This window comes from Nannospalax galili, unplaced genomic scaffold (genome assembly GCF_000622305.1).
Source record: "Nannospalax galili isolate Female #2095 unplaced genomic scaffold, S.galili_v1.0 scaffold441, whole genome shotgun sequence".
NCBI lineage: Eukaryota > Metazoa > Chordata > Mammalia > Rodentia > Spalacidae > Nannospalax > Nannospalax galili.
In genome coordinates, this window is record NW_008348089.1 from 6,006,256 (window position 1) to 6,028,196 (window position 21,941).

Genomic DNA, 21,941 nt, shown 5'->3' on the forward strand with positions numbered 1-21,941 from the left:
AGAAATAAATGATAAATATTTAAAGAAGAAATTAGAAATATATAATTTTAGTTGTATGAAAATACTTTAGAAACGATATTTAATCTTAATATTTGTACTGAAGTTCGTATGAAAGAGATTTAAAATACGGTTGAAAGAATAGCACTTCATTCTAAATAACTCATCTTTTCCTTTATCAGTGGAATTTAATCACTGTTCCCCTACAACATCCCGTAATACCAAGTTTAGCAGTAAGCATCTTTGTCTTGAATGCAGGATAACTATAGTACGGGTTTAACTTAGTAAAAGGGAACATCTGCCCTTTACACATGAATAACCACACTGCGGCTGCAGCTCCAGCAACTCACCCCACCTCTTCTTAAAAAAGACGTTTATGTTTTCAACACAGACTGACACATTTACTGCAGACCTCAAACAGATTGTCTACTAGACTTCCTGCGGAGGAAATGAGGCTTTGGAAATTTACCTACATTTTACTAGAAAAAAATATCATCTACAAAAACTATTGGAAAATGTTCATCATAATACTCATTTCCAAAATGATACAGTCTAACACTTATGCCAATGAGAGACTTGGAAGTTAGATATTATGCAAAACAGCCAGGAAGAGCCCTAGAATGTAATTATGGATGAAGCCTTTGTTCATAGAAGCAGAACACATTATTTGTGGGTGTAGAGAAAAGATGTTTATCCATAAAAGTTTATTTTCCAGCCAGTTCTTCAGTTTCCTGTGAAGTTCTCCAATCTAGAGAAACTTTATGATGAGTGGAGACAACTACAGCTGTTACTTTTCCCATGAAAACATTATTGCACTAAAAGAAAAAGTAGAAATTTACTTTCTAATCGAGATTGACCCCATAAAAGTTGTACTCTTAAAAATTTTATTTTATGGCATTGTTTGGGCAGGATTACAATTCAAGGTTAAAAAAAAAATGAGATGTCTGTGTGAATGAAAGTTCCCAAAAAACTTCATCTTAAAACTGAACTCTCTGTAAACGCTGATCAACTCATTAGAACTTCAGTGATTGAGAGAGGTTGCAGATCCAGAGCCTAATTACCATTGGGTCATCTTTAGCCCCCTAAATAGCCACTCCTTGCCCACCTTTGTTTCTGACTTAACATCCATTGACTAACTGATAAAAACCTTCTTTAATGTATTAACTTAGCAGACCACCAGCTTCTACCAGCATCATCAGATAACATCTGAGGCCTAGAGCTGAGATTTCTCTTTTCGCTGTATTCATCTACTTAATGTTTCCACCAATGTATTTGAAAATTGTCTTATTTCTTTTTCTTTGTTTGTTACTCTAAAAATTTCATGAAACTTCTTCCCATACTGGAACATGGATTTGGGGGTGACCTGAATCTGTGCTCCTGGGCCAGGGTCACTCATATTTGGGGTCCAGAATAAATTATCTTTTATCGCGTTTGAGGAGAGAGTTGTACTTTTGTCTCAACATCTGTCACAGCTTTGGCTTTATAATTCTTCTTGAAAATTGGATAAACAACTAATCTATCCTTAGCAGGTGGTTTGATTTTCTTTGAACTCTATTGAATTGAATGCACAACAAAGCGCTTCTATTTATCCAGCACTTAGAGAGCACTCAGTCTATCTCAGGTACCATTTCAGAATCTTATAAACATAAGCCATTCAATCCATCATAATCTTGAGGGACTTCCTAGACAGGAGTGTGAAGTACAAGGAGGTTTGTTTAAAGCCAGATAACAGCTCATGGGAGGTAAGGTCCTTATTTGAACTTAGGCCTCCTGAATCCGTCATGTACCTAGATCACACTGAAAACCTCCAGTTTTTTTTTCCTAGTTCTGATAAACCTCAAGATTCAGTCTCATGAAGCAAGACTTACAGAGATTGGTGGTGTTGCTGTGCTACATTCTTTGCCATTTGCAAGTTTTGCAGTGAAGCCTGATTTTTTTTTTTTTTTGGTCTGGTTAGCATTTTGCCTGCAACTGTAACATTCTGCTATTTTTTATGGCTCATGGACTGATCAGTGGTTTCTTTAGATATGATTCACTGACAGTTCGAAGGGTATGGCAAGGAATACTTTTTAAAGAAAGCAAGTTTAAAAAATTGACTACGTAACGTCGATAAATATCATGAACTTTTAAATTTTTTTTTTTTTTTGGTCTGGTTAGCATTTTGCCTGCAACTGTAACATTCTGCTATTTTTTATGGCTCATGGACTGATCAGTGGTTTCTTTAGATATGATTCACTGACAGTTCGAAGGGTATGGCAAGGAATACTTTTTAAAGAAAGCAAGTTTAAAAAATTGACTACGTAACGTCGATAAATATCATGAACTTTTAAAAATTGCTAATCTAACTTTCCCTTTAGGAAACAGAAAAGGGATCTTTATAATTCATTTCCCTCTTTGAATTATTACCCCTCTCCAAAGTAAAGACAAACTGTGCAAATTGTCCACTCAGTTAATATGATGCTTCATAAAGATTAAAATATAAAGGAATCAAATTTTTTGAAAACACTTGGGGACAAAAACCAGGAAACCTATTGGATCATTTGCTCTAACCTCTCTGAGCTGCAATTTTCTTTAACAACAAAACAGCACCAGTACAAGAAACATCTCCCAAGCATTTGCAGCATGTTAAGCATTGTCCTAGGGGCTCTGAAAACTCTATTTCATTCCATTAGCACCACAACCCTATGAGGTTACACAGACCTACCACTCCACATTTTGAGGATGAGTGAACAGGCATGCATTTGTGTTGTTAGTGCCTTCCTACTGATGCTGCAGGAGTGGCCAGTGGCGAGTGACCCAGCTGGGGTTTGGTACTGGACATTCTGGCTCCACAGCCCTTTTTTCTCTTATTACTAGACTGCCCTGTCTTTCTTTCTAAGTCAGACTTCGCAGCCTGAATACTGATTCCTGGGTCCTCTATCATGGTCTGAGTCCAAAACACCGATGATGGGTAGGGAAGCAGGAAAAGGAAACCATGAGGTGACCACCAGCTCTTTCTGTAACTGTGTGATTAATGCAATTATGCATTTATTCATTTAACATTACAATATATTTTTGGTATGTACCCCATGTATTTAACAAAAGCAAAGGAGAAAAGAGGGAAGGTATATTTACAGAGCAAGTCTCTAGACTTTATAAGCACAAAAAACCCACAAAAGTTGATTTTTTTTAAATCAGGAAGGAGTATAAACTAGACATATTTTACTGAGAATTTATTGCTAATCATTTCCATTAATTTAAATCTCTCATATTTCAGTGCCAATATTGACAGTTGATGAAGATTTTGGCATCCTCGAGAGAATTTCTTAATAGAAAAATACAACTTATTTCTAAATTGGCCCTTCAAATTTCACAATATACTATTCTTTATGTATTATGTTACAAAGTTCAAAGTATTTCCAATTTTAATGAAATAAAAGCATTATTGTATATTATTGACTTTCAAATTCAAATAATTTGATTTACATAAAATGCAAACATTACACATACAAAGTACTAAGGAAGGTAAATAATCTGTTTCCATGGCTACAGGAATTCTTTATCTTTTAATATCCATGGGAAAAAGTATGTTGTATGCATATATATATATATATGTGTGTATATATCGATGTAAGACTAATTAGTTTATGTATTTTGACTTTTTAAAGAAATGAACATAAATACACACTAACAATCACTGAGCTTGAAGGTTGAAACAGTCTACTGTGATACTGCAATCAACTATATTAAGCAGAAGTTGTAAAACGTAAGAAGAGACAAGTGCCATTTCTCCCTCATCTTCCTCTGGTGCTGGCTGGCTGCTTTTGCATCGCCATCTGCACAGGGCTGTTTTTATGTAGATGCTGCATTCAGACCTATGTGGCATCCCATATTTTTTTTTTCTTAAACGATCTAACTGGAAGAAATAAGTAAAAAGCCACTTGCTCTTAATTTCTGGGCCTTGCTTGAGAGCCTCCACAGGCAGAAGTAGGTCTAATACAGTAAGATGACATCGAGGGTGAGCTAGCAGGCACATAATAGAATTTCAGCATACTTACGGATGTGCTTACAAGTATTTAAATTCCAAGAAGAGATGAGTCATGTTATCAAAGAGATTGTTATCTGTAGATGCTTTGGCCTTCAGAGTCTCAGAGTAGATAACCTCACTATAGCGATCCAAACTTTGGATCAAGGGGACATTATAGGTTAATAAGCTACTTTTCAGCATCAACTGTATTTCTGTGTCTGACACTAATTAACAAGGTATGGTAAAGAGTGGGTGACAAAAAGATAAATTTTTGAAAAACTGAGAATATGATATAAATCTAATTTCCTGTTAAAACTTATGTTTTTATATTTAAAGTATTTCTCTGAATGGCAGCTTGCTTTAAATTTAGTAAAATTTTATAGAAATAGTTATAACTTTCAAGGGTATTGAGTGTCTCATCTAATAACAGCTTATTTTGTTAATAAAGATGTAATTTCTTTGCAGAGGTGACATGAGCTGTTGATCATTTCAAAGCTAGAAACTTAATCATCACAAAGGGCGAAAATTGTGCCTGGCTCTGTAGGAGAATCATGGGCTTTGACAGTCCACACTGGAATTTGATCACTTGTCTATACCGTGCTAGCTGTACAGCACTGGCAGCATTCCAAGTACCCATGTCCAGGACATGTTTGTGGTTATAGCAACCTCGCAGAATTATTTAAGTGGCCCAGCACATAGTAGGTCCTCAGGAAAGGCTAATGGGGGGGGGGGGGGCTAGAAATTGCTATCAGAAATATGCTGGTGACATCTAGTGGTCACTCCTGCACACCTCAAGAAGGCCACGCTTGAAACTCAAGCAAAGCCATATTATGTTCATTTGAATAAAAGCTCATTCAACACCTTCAGTGCTCTAGCCTCTTAAAATAAATTCTCGGGATTACACAGGTATCAAGGACATACAAGTGTTCTAGAGAATCTCTGGATTTAATAAAACAGTCACATCTAAATCACTTAAAAATGATCGCAATTTGTGTATCAGTCTTTGAAAAAATACTAATATACTATAGAAGGAAAACTGCTGCTGCTGAAGGAAATCTGGTTTGGCTGAATCTTAAAGGAGTAATAAAGTTCCCTAATTCTGTTTCAGTTGAAGAGTCTAGAGAAATGAGGACGTTGCAGATGGTAAGTGAAGCCCGTTTGTTACAGCTTTGGTTGACCAGCTCAAGAGTATTGCCTTTATCTTGGTGTTACAGAAAAGAAGTGGCATAATTACCTTAGATTTATATGTTTATATAAAGATTTATATATTTGGAGATGGCAGAGAACAAAGACTGAAAAAAATCAAGCAGAGAGTTAGAAGAATGAGATGATGAAATCCCAACTCACTGAAGAGGAACTTGTGAGAGACAGAAGGGAAGACAGAAAAACATGAATGAAGTCAAGACTTCATCAAAACTAACGAGCTGCTCACAACAGAAAGTGGAAAGAAGCTTGGTGATATGTTTTCTGGAATGAGCAACTGTGAATGCCATGCAATGAGATAGAAAACCGAGTAGAAGGAACTTTATATGAGGTAGGAGAGAGCAAAGAAAATCAAGATTTACATATGGGTCTACTGTCTAAGCACATATTTTAAAATATTCAGAATGTTTAAGTAAATAACTTAGCAAACATGAAAGCCTGAACAGAGTTCTGGAGGAGAGACAGAGGCTTCGAATTGCCAGACTAAATGAGATCACCCTCAAAAGAAATAAAATTTGTTATAAAAAACACAAGCACTGAGACAGGGTCAAACCCTGGGGATGTATCACCGTTTAATGACTGGGACAAATCGGAACTGGATTTACTCTCAAATTGTTCTAAACAGATCATTAGTCAGTAAAAGACACATAAAGACAAAAAAAAAAAAAGTTGCTTTGACAGTAGCTTGGAAATAGAACTATCCCAGCAATATCAGAACATAACTTTCCAAAAACATGTTTAAGATGACTTTAAAGTTGAAAAGCAGAGCTATAAATTGCTTTTCCCAATAGTTTTATGAAACAAGGTGTTTTTGTATTTTTCTTCCATCTTATAAAAATCAGGTTTATGCTTTGAATGTGGCCTTCCCTAAGTCAGTTGGGAAATTTTTATTTCATTGCAAAAGGCAGTTTTCTGATTGTGTTATTTGGTCATCTAGTTTTTTTTGTGTGTATTTGTTTCTTTGTCTTCTTCCTTCCCTCTCTCTATCCCTCTCCCTTTCTCCTGAGAAACTTACTTCTTGCTTCAGTGATTTTCTGGGAAAAGAGCCCAGTGGGCCTAAGGTTTCGCTATTACATATTACCTCAAGAACATGGGCTGTTAGCTCTACAGCAGGAGTACTAAAACGACAGAACGGTGAGTGATGTGTGCTACTTTGTGCCTAAGTATTTATGACCTCCCCAAAATCACATCATCTCTGATTTATATTTTTAATTCAAATTATCACATGTTCTTTAATCTCTTAGCACATTAGGATAAAGTATAAATAATTTTCTCCAATGATTTCCATTGCATCATGACTAATATTTTCTATTTATGAATGAATGCTCAGTCTCTTGGTTTTCATATGCATATATCAATTTTGTATCAATTTTTTAAAAAGCGACCTTTTTAAATTATCACAGATTATTTTAAACACCATTTAACTATGTCATTTGAAAATCCATGTTCTGAGGTTGCATGCCTTCTACAACTTTGAGCAGCTCATTAATCCTCACTGCACCTGAATCAACTATATTTATTGCAAAGGAAATAACAGCAAAGTGTGGTCACATCAGATGAAAGTAATAGAGAACCCAAAGGTCTCGCATAATTTAATGCTGGGGGAAAAAAAAATACCCAGGCAATTTAACCAGTTAAATTAGTGCCAGCATGCACTAGCAGATATACTTTATAATTCATTTGCATGACCAGCTTTGAAAACTTAAACACGTTAAAAATCCCTCATAAAGATTTTTATAATTATTTTCCTCACTATTTTATACTTTTACAGCTCAAATGCCCATAAAATGTGGTCAAGAACAATTAGCATCTCTTTAAGTGGACTATAATGGCAACAAATGAAATTAAACCTACTTATATTTAATTATCAATGGGTCCAAAATTTCCTAAGTAAATGCATGAATGCATGAAGTAGAGATGAACTACCCTAGATTGCTCTAAACTCAAAACTTAGGAATCTTAAAAGGAACAGGATTCAACTCAGCATACATTGGGATCTTTCATTAGATTATAAACTATACAAGGTTTTATGAATCAAGCTAAAGAAGATCCTGTGTTCTCAGCATGACAGGCTGACAGAGATAAGCAAACTCAGTCACAATGCAATGTGACAGACTTAACGATAGAGCTGTTTTGCAACTAGGGACTCCTGGGACCCTTTTCTTGGGCAGGCAACATTGAACATGAGATATGGTACTGGGTGTCTGTATACTCAGACAACAGCAGCTCTGCTGACTTCTAGTAACTCAATGTAGAAGTAGCAATAACCAAAAAATAAAAGTTTCTTATTGAGTATTTTTACTGGCATAGGATATTGAGATCATTATTTTTCAAGGGTAATTTCATATTCTCTATTCCTAACAATCACATGAAGGAAACGTATGACTACTACTTAATCTTATTTTTAAAACACATAAAAGAAGCACACTGGATTAGGTAACTTACTCTACATATCACTGCTGAGCAAAGGGCAGTGCACGCATGCATTAGCAGCTCTGCATGACTGCTCTATGGGGCTTCTCAGAGGACTGGAGCTTGTAACCAGCATCCAAGTAGATGACTCCAAACTGCCTGTAAGTCCAGCTCAGGGGGGCTCTGACACCCTCTCTGGCCTCCATGGGCACTGCACTCATGTGCACATACCTCCCCCCACACATACATAGTTAAAATGTAAAAATAATCAACAATCTAAAAATAATACTCCTGATACAATTTTATATATACATTTCTGTGTTGACCAGGCTTCATTGATTATTATTCTATAGTCACTTTGAGTCAAGGGGCAACAGTGAAATTTTTAGACTATTTATGACTTTATACAACAATATATATAAAAATGTACAATAAATAATTTTATGAACCTATTGGAACTTCAGTTACATCATTGCAATTCTCTTTTATCTTTTTTCTGAGTTACACACACACACACACACATATATATAATGAGTTGTTCCTTTCATAAGAATAGTCACTGCTGAAATTTTCTAGGTAGCATACGCTGTATGTATGTTTGTATGTTCATCTGTGTATGTGTCCATGATGTGCAAATGTGTGCATGAATGTATATGTATGTTCATGTATAGGTGTATGTGCGTGCATGAGTATGTATGCATGTGTGTAAATAAGCATGTGTGTGTGTGTGTACACATGCATTTCTTTTAATTGTTATGTACTTGCACATATTTTTCCTCATTTGTGTTCTTGCTGCCAACTCTGAACATGGGCCTTAGCATGATTATCACCTATGTCACTGCATCCACAGACATTCGCAATGAGTAGTGATGTACTTTACAGGTTAAAGCAGGGAAACTCTTCCTTGATGCTTCGTCTTCGCACTCAACACTTGGTTTTTCTACCTAGGTACGACTTACTGTCAATATTCTGTATGACTTTTATTTCCAAAGAGTATACTAGCACCAATAAAGGACAAAGCCTTCCCTAAGTGACTACTGGAAGGAAGAAATGGAGTCTCCGGAAAAGGAGACTAACATATTGTACATAATTGTACATAGTATGCACAGAGCTGTGTGTTTTGTCTTCCCCAAGACTCCCCTACTCCCTCTCCCTCCAAACCCCCTCAACCCTCTCTCTTGCCCTACTACTGAGGAACAATTCTGGGGCTTTGTGTTTACCAGGGAAATACTCTACCACTGAACTAAATCCCCACCCTGCCTGCACAGAATCTAGAAACCTTGTGTTTCAGCAAAGCTTTTAATTTTTTTCCCTTTTTGGAGAAGGTCTCCCTGTGGTCCCAGATGGCCTAGAACTCAGTATGTAGACCATACTGGCCTATATCTCACAGATATCTGGGATTAAAAGCATGTGCCACCACACCTAGTTTAAAGCTTTTAAATTTTGAAAATTCCAGAATTCTACATTACAAAGTATACATTTTAATTGTTTTTTGTACCAAGAATAGGAATTCATCTATGCTTTGGTTTCACAACCAAACCAATTAATAAGCAGAGCTAAGTTGCTAAAATAATTCTTCATTTTCAATTGACTACTTTTGAGTATAAGATTACAAATTCAAATAAACAATAAATTTGCTCTCAATTATTGCCTTGTTTTCTGTGTGACTATTTAACCCCCATAGGCTGATGATTTTTCCAAACTGAGTATTATCTGATTTCCTTCCATTTGTTTTCAGTGTAAGCCTTACTTCACCATGGATCACATATATCATGGGCCGGTGACATCCAGATAGAATGTTGTTCTTATTTACTATATTGTGAGCATTTGTTTTCCTCTACAAAGCCACTTTTAACCAATCAAAGTAATATTCCCATATTATTCAAGCTGCAACAAACTTGGAAAAGAGGGACAATTGGGAGGCTAATTTAGAAGTGTTATAAGGATTTATTGTAGAAAACTGAAAAATGAAGAAGAAAACCTACTAAACAGGAGAGCTTGCTTATTTCAGAGAAATTTCATACTTGCCTAAGCCCATCTCTATTGACTGCAATGAACAACAACAAATAAAGGAAACTGAAATGGTGGCTCATCAGTAGCCAACCTCTATGCCAGAACAGGTATTAATGATTAATAATATATCTTTTCTAACCAAATGTTCTTAATGGGTCTTCCCTCATCACAACAGGGAAGACTAAAAGCAAGGAAAGACTCAAAACAAGGGACACAAAAAACCCTTTGGACCCCAAACTCAGATGATAAATGCTGTATTTTGTAGTTGACTGCCCTGTATTTCTAAACAAATTGTCCCAGCTGGAAACATCCAAAGGTCAAATATGTTCGGGTAGGCAAGAAGTTAAGGAAATGGGACAGGAGGCAGAATCTCAGAGAGGCAGTTTAAAACTTTCAAAACTCAATCCTCAAACTGCTTGTCACAGATTTGTACAAAATAAGCCAGTACAGGGCAGCTTATGGCTGACCCAAAGCTAAAAGGTAACTGACATCAAGGCACATAGTTAGCTATTTCTATCCCAAACCAACAACCCAGGATTTGAGCCTGAACTGATTGGAACGTTAAAGCCTACAGTAATAGAAAATGGTTTACTTCCTTCTTGATGGCAGGAGAAGGTAGAAAAGTTATAGTTTTTTGCCCAGGGCGTTCTCCTCTCTATTCCAACCTGGGTACTAAACTACCAAGATGTGGGTCTTTGGAAGGCATTTAAGATCAAATCAAAACAATTCCTGAATATGATGGTGAGGGGGCAGAGAATCAGTCTTTCATGTCTAGAATGACGAAAATTAAATGAGGTTATTAGGATGGGCAGTAATTCAGTCTGACTGATGTCTTTATGAGAGGAAATTTGGACACACAAAGAGCAACCAAGGTTGCACAATGCTTAAAAGAGCACTCTGTGAGGTCACAGGAGAACCCAACCTTGCCAACAATTGATGTCGACTTTAAAGATGGCTATCCTTAGAACTGTGTGCAGCCTATCAGTGGCACTTTATATGGCGGCAGCCCCCGCCCCGGGGGTGGGGCGTGACCATTGTTCTTAGTGCTGTTAGTTTGAATACAACTTTAACTTGGAAAATTAAACATCTCCAATCCTTATATTTTTAATATATTCAACATAAGCATTTATACTTAATTTTGATTGCATAATATTTCTTAGAAGCTAAAGAATCATAAATAAAATTTTTGTTACATGCCTATCTTAATCATACATTTCAGCTTACACATGGCAGGGCAGTGATTTGTGATCAATAAAGGACCGAGCACGTGATACTACAGAGGAACTAGGAGCGACAGAGCCCTGGCAGTCAGACAGAAAAAGAAAACAAGGCTCTAGGTAGATGAACGCACTTTTCACTCACACATTTAGGATGGTTGACTTCCTGCTTCCTCTCTCTTTCTATAAGACAAAACTTGGTGGGTTTTGTCCTATCAGAGGGAGCTGTTGGTGGGACTCTGTATCTCCCAAAAAGGGAAGGCAGCCTGTGGTAGGAACCGACCAGTTTTCCTTTCATTGTCTGAATTATCCAATTCCCTGCAATAGCTCAAAACAGTCAATTCTAGGGGCAGAAGTAAACTCATCCCACCCAAAATATATAAACGTTTAGTCTCTTCAGACAAACTGGGACACCATCTTGTGTCTCCTCCCGTTGGAGGAGCTTAAAATAAAACGTGAGTGCTGAGAACTTGTTTTGTCTGCCTTCTTAGTCTTTAAATCGGCAGAGAAAAAGAATCTGTTCCTTCAACACTAGAAGGCCTCACCCTGTAGGTATCACTTGACAAAGGATAGCTAATCAGAGATGCCCACCTTCCTTCCACCAGGCTGACTGAGAACCGCTGGCTGGAGAACTCTCAATGGGGTTTGAGGACAGGATGTGTACATGGAATGAACATATAGCAAATAAGTCTTCTAAGAGTGTTGTTCAACTGACAGAAGGAGTCTGAAGATCTATTTGCCAACAGAGGTGCCGAAGAGGAATAGAATTCTCCAGAAAAGTGAAACAGTGTGATTCAGTTCATTGGAATTCAGTGCTCCTCACATAAGTCAAGAATTAAAACATTTTATAATTTACAAAGAGATTATTTCACATGAAAATACAAATACAAAGGAAATAGCCTATTAAGATATAGAAAGTCCTAAAATAATGAAATAACTGTATTTTTGAGGTAGTAACTAGCTTACTAGCTTCTATTTGTAATAAAGAAGGGAATTTTTATCTCAGTATGAATAAATAAATACTTCTCTGATGAAGAAGTCTGAATTAGCTCATCCAGATGACTGACTACAACCTTAACCTGAAAGACTCTATTGTAAATATTCCCCTGTCCACAGGTCACCGATCTAAAAAAAAAAAAAAGGAACTGGGTTATCAAGTGTTTTTTTTTTTTTATATTGTTTTGTTTTGTTTTGCTTGTTTGTTTTTTATTTTTCTTTTGTGGCATTTTTCTCACATCAACATTCAAACATTGTGGAGTCACTGTGCGGTGCAATGGAACCCTTCTCTGTAGGCTTCAAGCATGTCTATCTGAAACAAGTTTCTCTGAGGTTTCCTTAGCCTCCCAGTCAGTGAGGTTAAGCAACAGAACCTAAACTATCATTGCTTTTCAAATGTAAAGTTACTGGTCCCTGGAATGACAATGGTTTTCTGTAATGCCTTATCTAATCCATAAGGAAACACTTACTCTTGGTTAAAACTTCTCTGTGACACCTCTTTTGGCCTTTTTCTGTGACTCTCCTATCTGTCCAGTCTAACACCAGGACTCAGTCTAAGGCTAAAGCTTTCCTCAAACTGATGTGCTTTACACAGCTATGCCTTGATAGCCTTTCAAACTCCTCCTAAGAGGAGTACTCAGTCTTGCCTGCTTCCATTTAGTTTATTTTGAGGTGAATAGCTTTCAAAGCCCAGTATGAGGACCATCCATAAAAAGTAGAAGACATAAAGATGTGGCCCACAGTTTATACACCCAGAGACTTTAGACACTGTTCTCTGAATCAGTGGAAGAAGACATGTTTTTTTTTTTTTCTCTATTTTATAATATGAAGTATTTTTATGTTAAATGATAGATTCCAGGTAGGTTTTGATGTCATTAATTCTAATGGTTTAGACAAGTCCATGTAGATTATAAAATCTCCTAACAGTGAAAGAGGGAGAAAGAGCGTCCCCTAGAGGGTTCTTAGTCTCATTCATAAAAGAATTTAAGAACAGACCCAAATGGAAGCTTTTACAATTTTATTCCTTCTCCCATGGCTGGGAGAAGGAAGTTTTAGAGAAAAAGTAAAGAAATACAAGATTCTAGGGGCAATCCAAAGCGTTAAAGAAAACATGCTTAGGAATATGAAGAAGAAAGGGGAAAAGTACGCTTTTTTGAAGAATTAGAAAACCAGGCAGAATTACAGAGACTTACATGTGTGGCTAGGTCAGGGAGTTCTGCCCTAGGAGGCAGGATTCCAGGCAGGAAAAATTCGCTATCTCATTAAAGCACTAGGTTCTCTGCCTGCCCAACTATTTAGCATAACTTTAGGTGAACCTGCCTTCCTAGGGGTGGTTCTATGACCAGATGGTTGACCAGTGAAACTGGAAAGGTGGGTATTCCAACAGACTAGAGATTTTATAGTCTTGACCAGTTAAGCTTATGGGGCTATTTGCTACTCTAACAATAGGACATGGTACCTCTCTGGGAGTGTGGTAGGATCCTTCCTAGAACAAAGAAAGGCAACATGGGTAATACAATCAGTGTGTATGTATGCATGGGTAACCTGTTGCAACTCTGTAGCATAAAACACCCAATCAGAATGTATGTTACCATGGATGGGAGACAATAGGACTGAATTTTAAAGGGAATTAGTGAAAGGTATATAAGGAGCACAGGGCTCAGCCTTTGGATGTGAATCCTGAGTCAGTACCTGCACAAGTTAACGTTGCTTCTTGGCTGAAAGCCTCAGCATCTCATCTCATCTCTGTTCCACCGTAGCCAACAAGAGAAGCAAAGATGAAGGAAGAGCCGGTGGTACCAATAAGAACAGCAGTAACTAGGATGATTTATCAACTGCTTCTCACAGCCAGGCACTACTTAAAGACCTTTACATCTGTCACCTCTTTATCCTCTCCCCTACCTTTTGAAACAGGAAGTATGAATTTGGTCTTGTAAAGTGTGGTTAATATGAATTGTCAGCTTAACTGGATAAAGAACACTTATGGCATTAATCAGGTGCACATGTCCATATGTCTTGGTGGGACTTTCTAGAGAAGTTGTCTCACCCTGAATGGGACTGTGCCATCTCATGGGTAGGGATCCTAGACTGGATAAAGGTGTGGTGGACACACACACACACACACACACACACACACACACACACAACCTCTACATTCATCCTTCTTTGCTTCTTTACCCGCTGAGATCTGAGCCATTGGGGTCTCCTCCACTATGTATCCCCTGAATCCAAGAGTTAAAACAAACCCTTCCTAAGCCAGGCTTGGTGGCACACGCCTGTAGTCCCACCCCTTGGGAGGCAGAGGCAGGCAGATTTCTATGAGTTCAAGGCCAGACTGGTCTACATAGTGAGCTCCAGGCCAGCTGGGACTACAGGGAGATCCCGTCTCATAAAGACCAGAAAAACAAACAACAACAACAACAACAACAACAACAACAACAAAAAAAAACCCCTTCCTTTCTTGTGTTGCTTTAGTTGAGTATTTTCACAGCAATGAAAAAACTAACTAATATATGAATGACATTCCTTTCAATTTAATATTGATTCTTAAGCACAATGATCTCTCATTTATTTTATTATCATTTCCAAAGGAGAAAAACAAGGATAATTTATATTTTTACTAAGTCCTAATCAAATTCATACCATACATCAGAAACATTTTACTGAAAATCTATGGATACTGGAGAATTAAAAAATATTCCGTTTAGAAAAAAAAAATAATTGCGCTGGATAGCTTCAGTTGTCAACTTAACAGACCTGGGAAGAAGGAACCTCAATTTGAGGCACTGTCTCCATCGGATTGGCCTGTGGGAATGTCTGCAAGGCTTTTTCTTGATTGATGAGTGATACGGGAAGGTCTAGTCCATTATGGGTGGTGCCATTTATGGACTAGTGGTCCTGGGTGGATAAGAAAGCTGGCTGGGCACAGCTCAGAGGGAGGAAGCAGGAAGCAATGTCTTCATGGTCTCTGGTTCAGTTCCTGCCTCCAGGTGCCTGCCCTGACGTGTTGCCTAACTTCCCTCAATGTTGGATTGTCACCTGAGAGTTGGAAGCTGAAATAAACCCTTTTCTCTCCATGTTACTTTTGGTCAGAGTGTTTTATCATATCAGTAGAAAGCAAACTAGAACAATAATCTTTAGCCTGATTTTTAAAGCTCAAATAGCAACATATAGATTAAAGAAACAAAAACAAAAACACATAATCACCAAGGTTATGAAAGAAACTTTTATCCTACACAACCCTACAAATATCAAGAACAGGATAGCTAAAGTTAAATAAGGGAGGGGGGTACAGATGGCCAAGCTTATAACCTGAGTTATTCAATCCCTGAGGCCCATGTGGTAGGAGAAAACAAAATCACACAGGTTGTTCTCAGACCTCCACACATATGCCATAGCACATTCATATTTACACAGTATGCACATGTGTACACAATACACTAAATAGATAAATGCAATTTCGAAATTATAAAACTTAGTAAGAGTAAAAAAGTAACTACATTTTAAACATTAGGTAATAAAAAATGAATTGGAAGCAAGCTCATATCACTGAAGATACAATTTATAGCACCTACTAGAAGGAGGGTTGTGGATAAATCCTCAGCCCCAATGTTATTTTTCTTAAATGGCTTAGTTCTTAAACTGCTTAAGCCAAAAAGTCAAAAAACATTTGTCTTTTTTATCATGCTAATAAAAAAACAGATTCAAAACATAAATACAGATAGATTTTGTATTCAGTAATCAGAGCTATTAAAGCAGTAAAGAAGAAGTTTCAAAGCATGTAAAATATTAGATATTAAGAAAACATTATTACCTCAAGACTTGTTGCTGTTATTTTTAAGAACAGTCTACTTTCCTCATTTTAGATCTATCTTAGAAATTACACAACTTTTTTTTTACTACTAAAAGCATTTCTTCCAGGGGTCTGTCGGACACACACACAAAAATCAAGAATTAGTTATCTTTATTTGAGAGAACCTTCTCATAAAATTGTCTGCTTTTTAATTCTCATTAAAATATATACAGAAAACAATGGGGCTGGACAGACAGCTCAGCAGTTAAGAGCACTGACTACTCTTTCAGAGGATCCAGATTTGATTCCCAGCACCCATATGGCAGCTAACACCCATCTATAACTCCAGTTCCAGGGCAAATGGCACCTTCTTCTGACCTCCACGGGCATTGCACGACATGGGTGCGCTTACACTCATAGGCATAAAATAAAATAAAAACAATAAAGAAATATTTAAAAAATATAAATAGAAAACAAATCAATGTGATTTGTATTCCATGTCACTTAAAATCACACAAATTATTTTGAAATTTATAATATAATTTTTTTCATTTTCTTAATTTTCTTCCTTTTGGAGACCAGACTGACTTCCAAATTCAAATAAAAATGTGTAACTTTTCAAGGCATACATAATGCAAGAACTATGCAAGTGTACTGCCAAAGAAATGCAAAACAAAATAAAAAAAAATTACCCTCAGAGGCAAGTACATGTTTAAGTAACACTTAACATAAGTAGAAAATCAACAAAACACTTAAAATTTAGGATATATAATGCCTCAGAATAACAGTGAAATACAGTTCTTAAAGGAAAACTGACAGTACCTTAGTTTTATCACAGTTTACAATAAGAACATGCCAAGGGAAAGTCATTCTTTGAGAAAAGATATAAGACTTATCTTTGCATTTCTACCCAGTGAGATGTCACTGCATTTTTTGTGTGTGCTGTGAGATCTCAGTGGGTGCAGGAACCCTGTGTATTATCAGGTGGAAAAAGCTGGTAAATAGTCACATTTTGTGCAGTATTCTCAAAATCGTCCTTTAAAGAAATGCTGATTCTTATCTGATAGTGTCAACCCTCTCATGTATACACATAAAGTACATATAAAGACATATGAAGATGCCACTGTGAAGGCAATTTTTATGTGCCTTTTGTCTCTTTTAAATATTTAAAAGAATACATACAATTTAGATGCTGCCCAGGTCTTCTTCCTTCACAAATATTCTTTACTCTGAGTCACTTTATAGTCTGTATTTTGCACTGTGTGTAGCATCCGAATCTAGCCTCCCTCTTAGCTGTTAGCTTTTTAACAGGATTTACCACTTTCCTAAATAGCATATTACTGCCTTCTTCAGTTCCCCACAAATGTTCTAGCCAGTGCCATTACCTCAGTAAGTAAATAGAACATTTTCAATGACATTTCTTAAGCTGTCTTATAAATATTTGGCAATAGGTCCTTAGTATTACATTCATCAACACCTACTGGGAATATCTGTCATTTGAACTAAGACAAAGTAATTCATCTTAAGCAACACTATTGTAGTTAAATCTTTATCAGTCATGATAGGCTCACAATGAGAAATTCTAAGAGATAGTCTGGAGTAAGAGCTTGTTAAATCCCCACATTAAAATTTAACAGATTCAGAGATACACTATATTTCTTTGTTATGTACACATATAATAGAACATAGTTGACAGGAGTCAGGGAGACACATGTCACATTTCCTAAGCAAGAGAGATCCAGGTTCTCCACACAACAATGGCTCCCTTTGTTTATAGATCGGTTGCCTTGGAGACTTGACAGAATGGTTTTCACAGCATACTTTATCTAATTATATTGTAGTTCCCTCAAGTTTTTTACCATAAAGTAGCTCAGTTTTCAAAGTCATAGGCAAAGTTCAAGTGAATGGTCAGACTGAATAGAAGGATGCCCAAATTAGCCAATGAATCCCAACAGTTAGTGAAATACTATTTTGAAATTTATTTTTTATATATTATTTATTTCTTTTAGTTTACATAGATGTATCTCTGAATATATGTATGAAGAGCATGTGTGTTCAGATCCCCTGGAACTGGAGTTACAGGTGGTTGTAAGCCACCATGTGGGTGCTAGGAACGGATCCTGGTTCTCTGCAAGTGCAGTAGGCATTCTTGGCAGCTGAGTCATTGCTCTAGCCCCAATGTCATAAATTTTAATAATCTATATTTATTTTCTATATGTTGAGCAAAGAGGTTAAGTGAAGTAACAACTGAGCTATTGTTAGTCTGATGATATTACTTTCACAATTACTGTAAATCTGTTCTCTCACACATCTTACTTACATATAGTCACATTGATAATAAAATAAATGCAGCAGAAATGAGAAAATAAGAAGGAAAATGTAAAAGCACTACTTTCAATAAGAACCAGTCATTTCATTTTTAAAAGTAATTTTAAAAAACTATTTTTGAAGAATTGAATGCTGGATTTTGCATGGCTCCACCACACCACGTTATGAATAGGCAGCTTAGTGTTACCTTCTCGGAACACTGTAGCTACTACAGTAGGAAGCAGTGCTGAGAAGGTTCATGACTCCACACTGTCTGCCCCATGGTCATCAAGTCAGTGCAGGCAAATTGTGGCAGTAAAGCTTGGAGTGAGCCCATGAGGTGATGCAGTAGCTGTTTACTACAGGTAAACCCATTTGGAACTGTCTGAGGGAAAGCAGGTGTTGCCCTGTAAACGGCTCAGAAGTCTTCCTCATGAGCTCCATTTCTCCCCATTCCTCCTGGAAGCCAAGCCCTTGGTCTCTTACAACACGAAAAACACCTAAGGATTTATCTCTATTTAATTTTTTTGCATGAGCCAACTGTTATGTGCCCCATGAAGAAAGGAGGAAAAAAGAAAAAAAAGAAAAAGAAAAAAAGGCCTAAGTGACAGGTTTAGAAGAAACTACCTGTTGAAAACTAAAAACACACTCTTGGACACAGACCCAGCAAGAGAAGGAGCAACTGGCACTCACCTAACCAGGAAGAAGTCCCTTTGTAGAGGAAGAGGTCAGGAGTGGCGAGGGGGGTGAGGTTTCATTTCTTATTTTGTAAGAGAAAACACGTTTGCTTTTGCCCAAAATTGAGTATGTCTCATCAAAAAATAATGTTTTCTACAAAGAGAAAATACTGACTTATGAATTATTCTGCCCTTCCCAAGCTTCACATCAGCTTGGAATACAGTGTCAAACATCAACACACCAGCATGGAGGAATTTTAGCAGAACGTCTTCGTTTTCAAACTAGAAGATAAGGTCGTACGTGATATGATGCTGTATCACTATTCAGAGTTTCCTCTCTTCATAAAGCATTTAGGAAAATCAGCATCCATTAGAGCAGTTCTAAGAACTCTGGTGTGACTAGAACAAACTCATTAATGCACCCTACCTTGCATGAGTTTTGCTCATCCCTAAATAGACCATTTTAAATACTGTATTTTAAGTTTTGCTTAAAAATATTTCTGTGCCCTCTGTGGGCCATGCCACTGCAGAAATACATTTTAATACAAATGTTTCCTGGACTAGATGAACAGAATTTTCTTCAGCTTCAGAGGAGTAAGCACGAACGATACATTTACTTAAATACATGCCAAAGGAGCTTTTGGCTATGTGAATGGGAATGTGTGCCAATATGGATATTTATATAATCGCCGATATCAACCGTAGTCACCATCACCATGTTCTCTTCTTCCCTCTCCTTCCTTTAAACATTCTTACCTCTCTCCCACCTTGTACTGCCTCCAGTCGTTTCAAGCTTAAACCCTGAAGGAAAGAAAAAAAAATATCATTGTATACAAAGAGGTAACCAACATTTACTTCGATCACAAGAACACTGAAGCAAAGAAAATAATTGACATAGCAAAGAATGACTGAATAGAGGTATCTCATGCATGTGCACACATTGGGTGTATGAATGTGGCCTGTGCATGAAGTAAGTCTTCAAGAAGTAACAACGCATTCCTTACTAAACCTATGAGCATATCAGAACTAAAATTCAACGCACCTGTTCTCTCCTCTTAAGAGCCGAAATCCATGCAGACCCTTTGCAATTTAAAGTAGAAGACAGAGCATGCGCTCTCATGGATGATAAGCTCCTGATCTCCCACACTCAGTTGCACAACAAGCACTAAGCAAGGCTGGTAAGCACAGCAGAAACTGGCCCCCAACACACTGGACAACATCTAGAAAACAGGCAGGATTTCAGCTTCAAAACTCAATATTTAAAAATCCTCAGGATTTAATGCTGACACAAGAATTCCCATGTGTAGTTTTACAACTGTTTTCTACAGTGGAATGGGAAAATACAAAAGTCTCTAATATTCATTATGTTTAATTAAAAGCAAGAGGAGTCAATCTATTTCTTAGCAAGCTAATTGCAAAGTGTGTGTGGCAAGCTAATTGCAAAGTTATTGATTGTCTATCCATAAATCATTTATCTATCTATCATCTATCATTTTTAATCTATCTTCATTCAATTAATGTAATTTCATAAGGAAATTTAATAGAAAAATTGACTTAACTTCTAAGCCCAGTGAAGTCCTAATTCCTACTATTTTCCCTGTAGTGGTTGCCTATCTTGGAGGAATGATGTGAAAATTTCAAAGTAATAATGGTAAGACCTTTCCTATCTTCCTTTCCCTTTCCCCTTCTCCTCCTTTTCCTCTTTCATTATTTTACAATATGTATTTATTAAATGCTTTCTCTGAGTCAGGCATCACACAAGATGAAATACTAAAATAAATATTAAAGCATCCCCAAAGATAAGATTGATCCAAAGAAATATAAGCAGCAAACTTCAGGAGATCACATCCTATATATAGTTCTTTGATTATAAGAAGAACAGGGCCTGTGAATGGATATCCAATTAGACCTCCTCATAGAATCACATTAAACCCTCTATGAGCATGAAGAAGGAAGGCAGAAAAGAGACGACTCCTAGAGAGATACCAAGACCACCGAGTACCTAGAGCCTGCCACAGCAGCCTGGCATCACAGGCACTTGCTGCAGTGCCAAAGTCCAGCATCTTCTCCAGACCAGGTAATGCTGCGCACATTAAGACTGAGAAACAGTAGAGAGTGCACGCCACTCTTGCAAAGGACCAGAGTTCAGCTCCAAGTACCCGTGTTGTTTGGCTCACAATCACCTGTAACAATTCCAGGGGAATCTGTCACCTCTTCTCTCCTAAACAGGCAGCTGTACCCATGTGGACATACACCCCCCCTCCACACAGTCAGGCATACAAATAATTTCTTATAATTCTACCCCCCCCACACACACCAAAACAAAAACAAAAACAAAAACAAAACAAACAAACAAAAAAACGGAGAATGAGAAGCTCTGCTCTAAGAAAGATGAGTGGATTAGTGGTTCAGCCTTTAGCCTGCAAACTGTGAGCTGAGCAGAAAAGATAGCAGGAAAATAGGATTCAAAAGCTTGCCAAACTGTGAAAACTTTCAAAAGAATTTGGACTTCCATCTGCAAATGTTACTTTGATAGTGAAGAGATAAAAATAATGGCTCACATTCTCAAAATTCACTTCATTTTCTCCTTTATAAGGAAATGCTCTCCATAGCCTAATAAATTATTCTGTTAAATAGATATATTAAAGTGATTTCTAATGACTTATTGTTATTCACATAGATTAATATAGCTCTCAACTCTTGAGAGAGAAGCTTCTTTACAGCAGATGGTGTAACATGGAGAACTACAACTGGGAAGCTTGCAGAGAACAAGAGGCTACAGACTGCTTATCCCTGATTAGGACACCTACATCAAACTTCTGCCTCCCAAAGTTCAGGGATCATTGTGGAACAGCGGGCAGAAAGATTGTAGGAGCCAGAGGAGATGAATTACACAAGGAAACAGGTTTTCAGAGAGCCGGTCAGTTATTAATATGTACTCACAGCAACGATGACAGCATGTACATGTCCCATATAAGCTCAAGCTCATGTGGGTCAGAAACCAAAGCCCTGCTTAAGGATCTATTGTCAACAGATGGCTACTGGGAAGGAGAAATACAGTCTCATTTAAGGGTGAGACTCTTTGTAGGTTGACCAGGCTCCAGTGGATGAACCCATATTGAAGAGTATTTTGGGATACAAACATGACTCTGTAGGCTTTAATGTGTGTGTGTGTATGAAATTTAGTGTTGGTTTAGTAAGGAGATATAAATATGATCAAAATATATAAAATTATTGAAAATTCAAAAAAAGTAAAAATAGAAATGCTCTAAAGGGAATGTTGGAAATAAACGAATAAATATGTGTCATATGTGTCATTT

General features: G+C 37.1%; 1 protein-coding gene across 1 annotated transcript in view; it reads right to left on the reverse strand.

Moving 5' to 3' along the window:
• Positions 1–21,941, reverse strand: part of Ccser1 (coiled-coil serine rich protein 1) — a 1,141,328-nt gene that overhangs the window by 239,268 nt on the left and 880,119 nt on the right. The window contains exon 10 of the mRNA XM_029569084.1: positions 19,378–19,422. Coding sequence (XP_029424944.1) covers positions 19,378–19,422 — 45 coding nt within the window. The remainder of the gene's footprint in view (positions 1–19,377; positions 19,423–21,941) is intronic.